Source organism: Varroa jacobsoni, unplaced genomic scaffold, assembly GCF_002532875.2.
Source record: "Varroa jacobsoni isolate VJ856 unplaced genomic scaffold, vjacob_1.0 scaffold_1388, whole genome shotgun sequence".
Classification (NCBI taxonomy): domain Eukaryota; kingdom Metazoa; phylum Arthropoda; class Arachnida; order Mesostigmata; family Varroidae; genus Varroa; species Varroa jacobsoni.
In genome coordinates, this window is record NW_019214290.1 from 322,225 (window position 1) to 331,093 (window position 8,869).

At 39.3% G+C, this 8,869-nt stretch overlaps 2 protein-coding genes across 8 annotated transcripts in view; one reads left to right on the forward strand and one right to left on the reverse strand.

Moving 5' to 3' along the window:
• Positions 1 to 4,552, forward strand: part of Wdr24 (WD repeat domain 24) — a 9,610-nt gene extending 5,058 nt beyond the window's left edge. The window contains exons 8-15 of the mRNA XM_022849133.2: positions 52 to 270; positions 520 to 609; positions 734 to 869; positions 1,047 to 1,360; positions 1,540 to 1,735; positions 2,040 to 2,140; positions 2,746 to 2,846; positions 3,373 to 4,552. Coding sequence (XP_022704868.1) covers positions 52 to 270; positions 520 to 609; positions 734 to 869; positions 1,047 to 1,360; positions 1,540 to 1,735; positions 2,040 to 2,140; positions 2,746 to 2,846; positions 3,373 to 3,511 — 1,296 coding nt within the window. The 3' untranslated portion in view covers positions 3,512 to 4,552. The remainder of the gene's footprint in view (positions 1 to 51; positions 271 to 519; positions 610 to 733; positions 870 to 1,046; positions 1,361 to 1,539; positions 1,736 to 2,039; positions 2,141 to 2,745; positions 2,847 to 3,372) is intronic.
• LOC111269499 (uncharacterized) overlaps positions 1 to 8,092 on the reverse strand; it is a 10,255-nt gene extending 2,163 nt beyond the window's left edge. The window contains exons 1-4 of one of the 7 annotated variants that reach the window (XR_015314605.1): positions 6,975 to 7,704; positions 6,441 to 6,683; positions 1,548 to 1,696; positions 1,101 to 1,229 (exon numbers count right to left, since the gene is read on the reverse strand). Coding sequence is in view for 5 of the 7 variants with exons in the window: in XM_022849145.2 (XP_022704880.1) it covers positions 6,067 to 6,157; positions 6,441 to 6,683; positions 6,975 to 7,177 (537 nt within the window). In the remaining 2 variants the exon portion in view is untranslated. Of the gene's footprint in view, positions 1 to 1,100; positions 1,230 to 1,547; positions 1,697 to 2,161; positions 2,401 to 5,052; positions 6,158 to 6,440; positions 6,684 to 6,974; positions 7,706 to 7,771 lie in introns of those variants that run through there. The other 6 variants (XM_022849144.2, XR_002685795.2, XM_022849143.2 and 3 more) reach the window with 6 other exon arrangements.
• Positions 8,093 to 8,869: the final 777 nt, after the last annotated feature.

Consider the following 8,869-nt stretch of genomic DNA (forward strand, 5'->3'; position numbering starts at 1 on the left):
ATATATAAAATGCTTTCTGGTAAAATAAAAAAAATTGTGTGAACATTGCAGGTAGCCCATCGCTTTAATTCGGAAGATAGCTTAGCGCTGGCAATGTGGGATAAATTGAAAGCAAATGCTGGGCGAAAAATGGCTAAATCATTTCAGGCTAGCGCAATTCCTGTATCAAGTGGACTCGGAAGAAAGGGCGGTACACCAACTCCGGCACCTGCTGAAGATACTCACACCTCATGCCGATCTGATCTCACCGTTATACCTGCAACAATAAGCGTTAGTGGAATCCATTCTAACACTGAAATCATTCACATCCAGACTTACGTTTTATAACAGTGTGTTTATTAGGTTGGTATTTTTGGATCTTTCTTTGAATAGTAACCTCTATGACTGAAGCTGCGTTTGAATGTCTAATCGTTCAATCAAAAAAATCAAGGATTACTATGTTTATAATTAAAAAAAATATCTGTTGTATGCTGTGGTGCTCACGTTAAGATAGATCACCACTGAAAAATTTCTTTGCAGAATCTATACCACAGGAGTTTTACGCGACTCGCGCTAACCTACCGTTTGTGTGGAGCCACTTTTAATGAGCTGTGTGAGCACAATGCAAAGGTGAGTTTCGTGAAATAATAAATTCGGCTTGCATGGAAGTGTTTTATGTCGCTGATTTCTTTAGTTTTAGGAGACTGCATTCACTTCAACTCAGTTGTTCTACCCTGGCGTTTATTCTACTTAGTGCGCAACAGAGGTCGGCCTACTTCAGGTTGCACAAACGTGGAGGATACTAAGAACACTATTCCCAACAATCATAGGAGAAGAAGACGCCACTGGAAAAGATCCCATTATGCAACGATCCTTTAACGATGAAAAAGGTATCATCGAAGCTTTTTCTCAAACAGAAAACACATATGTAATCACGTCTATCTTAAGGTAGCGCGTTTAAGATGAACTACAAATTACGTGTGAACACTTTGAATGACCTATTACTCATAAAGTAGAGGATCTACTAGCAAAGCTACAAGTATCGTTTTGCTTCTGTTTGGTTTTAGCTCTAGCGTCCTCGCAGGACGAAACGAGTCGACACAATTCGGTAACGAACTCACACAGATCACGGCATCCATCATTTAAAGACGATGATGACACAAATTCATCCGGTGGCCAAGGCGATGGCATAGACGCGCTACCGAAAGAGCGCGCGACGCAGGGTGGCCAGTCGGAATCGTCAAGTGGCTCTGAATCGGACGATGAACAAGAAAAAGACGATGATGATCTAAGTGAAAGTGATGAATACTCCGAAGATGACGTTCAAGAAGCTCAAGAAATGATACAACATTCTAGCTTTTATCCACAACCGAGGAGCAAAGTGCGTAAGACACTTTCGCTTCGTCTTACATATTTTGTAATATCTCATTTCGATTCTATTTAGGTACTACGAAAACGTACAATATCGCTGATTCTAACGAATATTACTGTTTCAGATTGTTAAGTAAATTTTAATAAATAAATTAATTAGTTGTATTTACGTATTTTGGATGGTGTCAGTTCCTTACAGTGATTTCGATTCCATCACCGCCCGCAAGACTCGAACCGGAGCCGGTTATTATCGAGGCGATGCTTCGCCAGTGTGTTGATCAGGGTGACGTTCAAAGCGCTGTTTCTATGGCGCTCGTGCTTGGTAAACGAATTCGGTCTCGTCTACCTGTCGAGGACCGGATTATGTGGATTAACAGCTATTTAGGTATAGTGATGCTTGTTAGCTCGTTAGGTGATCTTGTGTCGAATAACGAACGGCTCTTGACTCATGTTGTGTGTCCATTTGAATTTTATAAATACAGAACAAGTAAACTAATTTAGCTCAGTTGTTTTATAATACGTCGTCATCAAACTACAAGATATGCCAACACTTCAATGAATAGCTGAGTTTACGCTTGATGCATCGGAGCCTATACATTTACGGATGCTTCTGTCAGTAACCGGTGTTTAAGATAGAAATAAAAGTGCTAAGTAGGGTTTTAAGCGTTTTTGCTTGTATATTTTTACAGAACTGCTTAGTAGGTTCGAACTGTGGAATGTACACAATCAAGTGATCATTCTTTCGTCAGATATCGAAGCCATTCGTGTCCTTAACCAGCAGTCAACAACGGTATGTTTATCGTACCGTTCTATTTCCTTTTTGGTATATAATTAGCCCTATTATTTTCGCATTTTCATTATTTATCGCAACATTATTCAACACGATACTACGTTGCCCAGTAGGTTTTTTTCTTTTATCCAGTACACTTTATAGGCCAATTTCTAAACGCAGAATCGCACGGATTTATGCAGCGGGTTGGAACATTAAAAGATTTCTCAACATTAGATCCGTAGACCGTTTACGATTTAAAGTCGTTGGTGTCATGCCGTCTGAAAATATAAATACAATTTATTTCCGCATACTCGAATAGAATTACGTGTATGCTACTTGAAACAGTACTTAAGTTCTCTAGGTTGACGTAATGAGTTTTTGGTGGCAAGGTAACGCTAAACTAGAGCAAATCTTGGAATGCCTTATTAGTTTTCAGCAGAGATCATCATCACACTATTTTCGGATAGTTATTATTTAAGAATAACGATAATATCTATAGAACGGCTGGGGGTTTATTTACTGAGTGATCCTTGTTGTGTTCCAAGTAGAATCCAATACACGCTGACATTTTGATGATTATGATACTACTTCATTTCTTGAACTTCTCTGGTTCGTTAATGCAGGTACATGCCGCATGCGATTTGTGTGACCGCCCCCTAACTGGGTATCCCCTTGCCGGATTCTGTAAGAACTGCGATCGATTTGTGTCTAAATGCTCAATATGGTTAGTCCTTTACGACAGCTTCCACTAATGAGATCACTTAGTAGGAAGTAAAACTAAACAGAATTTGCATTTGTAATGAATTTACGAAACTGTTTCGTAAATTCGTAAGTCACGGTAATTGCGTCGTGAGTAAAGTATTTTAAATATTATAATATTGATGAAGAAAATTTCATTTCGTTTCTACTTTTACGAAACTTCAACAACCTAACGCAAAACATACGGTAGGGCTTAGCTTATTCGGAAAGGAGATATGAGTCAGACTGAGATGTAATAGCCAATTATATTATCGGTGGCTTAGTGTTAAACAAATTAGCTGCCAGTCAAGCATTATATAGTATATACCTAAATGCTTCCCTCTCAAGCCCATAATACTGGCGTTATAAATTTCGCAAAATACTATTTATTATATGGTAAATTTTAGCATATTTATTATATACGGGATTAATACACATATGTGTATTTATCATTATATGGTTTTCCAAGCAATTTTTCCTGATCGACGTGTCATTTTCTCCGTTTTGCACAGCTACGAGGTAATTAAAGGTCTCTACGTTTGGTGTCAGGGTTGTTCGCATGGAGGACACATGCGCCATCTCAAGGAGTGGTTCTCGAAGCACCCTGAGTGTCCTACGGGCTGTGGACATCTCTGTGAAATTACTGCCTAGAACCAAGCAGCATGGTGTCAGAAATAGGCGATAACTCTTACTGCTGGCCTAACAGCAGACTATTGTACAGGTTTTGTTTTCTATTTCGTGGGCAGATTTCACTAGTTTCAGACTTCCGTGCATGTAAATTGTGTTATTGTTGTTGACCCACAGACAGACAGGTTTTCTGTTATAGGTGATCGAGATGGCGTCTGAAGCGATGCTGAACGGCAAGACCGGACGTACAATAAAGAAAACCTTTATTTAGGTAGTTCAGATAAGTCCAGTGAAGCTGCGACACTGGAACACAGCAGAACTAAAATTCGATAGCATTAGTAAATCATAGTACTTATCAGTAAACTTAAATACTAAATGTCTTTCGTGGCCGATGCGAATGAAACGCCACAGATCCAACACTTTTTCTTTTTGAGTCAAATATAATTGTTCCCAATTGCCTCTCTGTTGAGATAAACATTTATTGCAGTACGGGCATGGTTAAATAACATTATTACCTTAAGTAGATGCTTATTTTTTTATTTAAAGGAGTAGGTATCATGTACTGTAGATAAATACGAATACATAGTACTGTGGGAATCACCGAAACAAACAAGGAAGTATCATTTTTCCTATGGATTTAACGTATCAGTTTGTGCCTATACTGAACGGTAATGCGTTGCCTCTAGATTTAAGCAGCCATATCTTCTAATGAGTGAAACACTAAGAGATGTCCTATTTAGGATGGAACAGATGATCCGGAGCATTTAAAGATATAAACAAGTTGGCTTAAAATATTCGAGGATGGCTTGAAGTTATTGGGATGGTGACGAAAAAACAATTTTTTCCGCCTCGATGGATTACGATTAGATAAACAATATAAATATACATACGTATATATGTATATAATATCAATTGATAAATTACAGTAATTATCGTGGCAATATATTTGATTGTCAATTGATTGAACAATTTGTTAATATAATTCAGGTAAACAGGAAAAATAAACATTTCGAGTAAAATGCGTTCACCTAATAAATAATACGGCGTTCTGTTGATTCTTTCGCATACCCATTGTTATTGATTTCCAGATCGTTATCATTAGACCTTGCAGATAATAAACTTGAGTAAGGTTTCTACTGAAGATTGAAATTATTGAGTTTCAGTTAAGTTTCCCGAAACTACGTAAACATATAAAAGTGTATTCTAATCTAAAACAAAATAATATAGCTTTTTCATGAATAGCTTTCTTAATGAGACATTTTTAATAATAAGTTTTTAAAAACCGAATTGTGACATCTGGTGTATTTTTTTCTAGGCTTCCCTGAATCTTAAGTTGAATCGTGTGTAAATACGCACTCCAGAAGCTACAAAGATAAGACCACAGTCGGTTCCACTCAAATACATCAAACCTAGATTAGTCTCAGATGAACGTTGCATTAAATGGTAAAAAGGAAATGCTAGTAAAAATTCGGTGTCGTCAAAAGGGTTATTCATGTACAAATTGCTGCCTATCTATACACGGACAGCACGTTATGTTTACTCTGTATACAACTGACGATCAGCCATAAAGGGAAAACTGTCCCAGCTAATACCGGGTCGTTGTTTACTTCCAAACATTATGTAGTAGTACTTATCTCATACTCGCTACAGAATTAGTTTTGTACTTCAGTACAGCGTTCGTCTTATCTAGTCAATTCAGTTCGCTTTTCCTATTTGGCTTTAATCAGTAACCTATCAAAACGTTAATTTTTTTTAACTGCCTTCTGTCGCCAAGCTAAACAAAAACCTAACTTTTACAGCCGCGCTCGTTCTGTCCGTGCAATCATTAATATACGAAGTTTCTTTTGTTGACCGCGCGGTTTATCTTTTCACAGACGTTATATTTGTTGTGTGAATATTATTCCAGCATTCATCAACAATGTAAGTAGTGTTTCTTCCTATATAACTAATATTTTGAAAAAACAGTTGTCAGAGCAATAAATATGTAATAGGAACGTATATACATATGTATCGTTTCGGCCAGCGACACGCTCATGCATAACCCTGACTGTTTTCAGCGCTTCGTTCATTGCTTTCGCACCTCTGCCACCGTTTTTTTATTCTCCGCACCACACGTCGCGCAGTTGTACAAAATTGCAATTGTTTCTACACGCACCGCATAAATATTAAGCAGTACAATATAATACTTGATAGTTACTCGCGTCAGGTTCCTCATGTAGGCGAGCTAATTAATGATCAGAAGTTTTAAGCATTTACAAACGACGTGATACAGAAAACCATCACTGTTTTAACAATATAAAGCTTTAGACAACCACGATTGTACGTACTAGGCGCAGAACAACAACAACACGGCCTATCTTTATTATTCACAAAAACGCATGATACGTTGTCATTCCATCTAATTTTAGTTAGATATAATATCTGCTAACAGCGTTTGATGTTTATGGAACGTTAGGGAAAACAAGTTCTTTGCCATGGATTCTGTTACAGCTGTGTTAGATCAAGGAGCATTGGATCTTTCATACTCGTTCACGTTTAGTGATATATAGAAGAAAAACAACTATTGGCTGACCGAAAGCTTAAATCCTCATTCTGTGGTAGTATATCCGGGCTAGGTACTGCAAGTGTTCAGTGCTACGTCTTCGCCTGCTTTGTGTCTCATACGCAGCGCTGAAGTGAAGGAAAATAAGCAGCTCGTTAATATAATAATATTGTGAACCTCATTTGATTCTATTAATCCGTCTGTTTTCAATTCCAGCCTTAAACGCGCTCGAAAGCTTACATAGTGGTACATCGTTAAAAACCTATCAATTGGCCATAACTACTACAATAAGAAATAAGCGCACTTCAAATCGCTGGCTTCACTTAGTAGCTGACGAGAGTCGAAGTTAATTTAGGATCAGTTTAAAAAATCTATGTTGTCTAATTCAGTGTCATGTACTTGGTAACGTACTTGCGGTAGTTTCGACGGCCGTTAAAGCCCATATGCATAGAGTGATGCATTCCAGCGAGACTGGCTGGACCCCCCATTGCCATAAGTGGAACCAAAGGGGCGGCAAAAACAGCTACTGTGCTCCCAGCCGGACTCAACAAAGAAGTACGAATAATTTGTGTCGCATTACGGAGTCCATTGATCATCATTTGAGGTAATCGTTCAGGAAATCGAATTGGTGGTAGCGAAGGCAAGTTGGCAATACTGGAATAGAGAAAGAATAACCGCTCAGTTGGCAGGAGCTCTCTGTACTGCATTGATTATTATTTAAGTGTATCGCTAACGTCTTGCATGCATGATGAATGCTGCAGGAGTGCGTTAGGCAGCGCGCTGGGCTTAAAACCATAAGCTAAATCTAAAATTCCTTGCCAAGCTAACCCAGCATTCAAAGCTTGATTCAAACCACCTCTTAAAATTTTCTTTGCCTGATAATATATTATAGATATCTCACTAGCGTTTGTTTACACGAATTGCGTTTTACTGCAAAGCACTTACCTGAAAGGAAATAAACCGCCTAGACCCTGTGGAAAGTACGATGCCAGTGCTTGTCCGGGAGTTTGCAAAGCATTTGAAATGCCCGAGCCAAGACTTTGCAATGCCTGATTGAAAGGTCGCGAACCCCCTTGACCACTTACGTCGCACGGGCCAAGGACTAGGCTAAGCACTCCGGCGAGCAAAAGGCAAATACGAATATACATATTGAATTCGAACGACCAACTTCCGAAATAGTGGCACGCCTCTGTAGCAGGTAGTGTTTTGAGTCAATTGCAACGCTTTGCAGGTAATTATTTAGATAGCGATAAAAAAGGATCTTCGTGTTAGGCAACTGTGTGCCTTATCGAACTCAAAGACCGCAACATTAACCCTGAACTACACCATCACTACAGATGAACCTATTTGCAACTGAGACAACATGTGAGCACCAAAGAAAGAACGAAGCTAAACATTCGTTTATGTCTTAAATGAAGTAGTTCAGGAAAACAATCTTTTCTAGAGGGAACAGCAACAACAGCAGAACTACACGTTGCTAGCGATATTCCGAAGAGGATCGGTTTGAAAAGTCAATAAGCGCATTGAGCAAATGAGAGCTTCACGTGTCTATTGAAGTTTAACTTTTCACGGTAAAGCTGCCTACTGCAAGCCATCAAGTCCACACGCAAAATGCCTCGGTCACTACTAACTGCGCGTAAGCTTTCTTCACTTAATATAGATTGCGCGTTGAGAAATGGCTGTAGCGTATAGCACAGAGCAAAAGACGAGACCATCGGCAAGGGTCATCGGTTTTCACTCACCAGAGACTTCGGTAAATGGATGACTTGGCAAGCTAGCGGGCGACCGTCGGTGTTGTGGTCTGAAACCTGTCGGTTCAGTCCGTGGCTTCCTTCAAAAGCGAAAGCACCAAATCTACAGCATACACACAATTGGACAGATCCACCTATAGGGTTCCTTACTTACTCTTTACTCTTTAGGTTCGCCGATTGCTACGAACAATTTGCAAAAGTATCTAATACGTTAATGATTTAACCCGTCCATGACGCACATAGTCCTTATGTCGTAGCAGCAGCCGCTGTGGCGCATTTCTTATGGAAGCTGCTAAAAAACAGCGTGCGCGCTACCATCCAGTCAAATGGATAGATTAATCGAGCGAAGCCGTCGAAACGACAAGCGAAAAGGGAAAGGGCTATGCCATTTAACATATAGGTGTATCACATATCTTCTTCTTATCTATAAATAGCACTAATTCTTGCGTGCCGATTAATTCCCTGAAACTACTAAAAGTTTCCTGTGGGCACGGATAGCAGGAATATGAGACGGACGGAGCTGAGCAAGGCGCATAGCGATAGCGCCTTTTATAGACACAAACGTTACCATTTGACATCGTGCATATATATATATGTATGTATTATATATAATATATATGAAAAAAGTTATATATATAACTTTTTTCAAAAAAGATCTATACACAACTGACGGCGCAAATGAACGTTGCACTGAACAGCATTGCAGCTCGTCGCAATAAAGGTATTGCCTGCGCGAGCGGACGGCCGGTCTTCTACCGAGCTCGAATGAAAATTTCCAACAATGCTCTCTAATTCACTTGTTTTCATCGTACCCGTTCGCTGACCCGTTCGGGCATACTGCTTTGGTTTCTGATTGCTTTGTATTGGGTTCTATTACAGTAATGCATAGATCATCCTCATCACAGTATGTGGTGAATGATTGCCATGCCAGTAAAAGCCCTGGGCAATTGTGGCTTCATATTTTTTCTCTTAGATTTGCTGTTGAATAAGCCAACCGGTGATCTTCGGTGAACGCCATACGAATAGAAACATGCGGTATATATGTAAGTAGGTATTGAGGAGTAGAGAAGCTGTTCTTTGCCCACATAG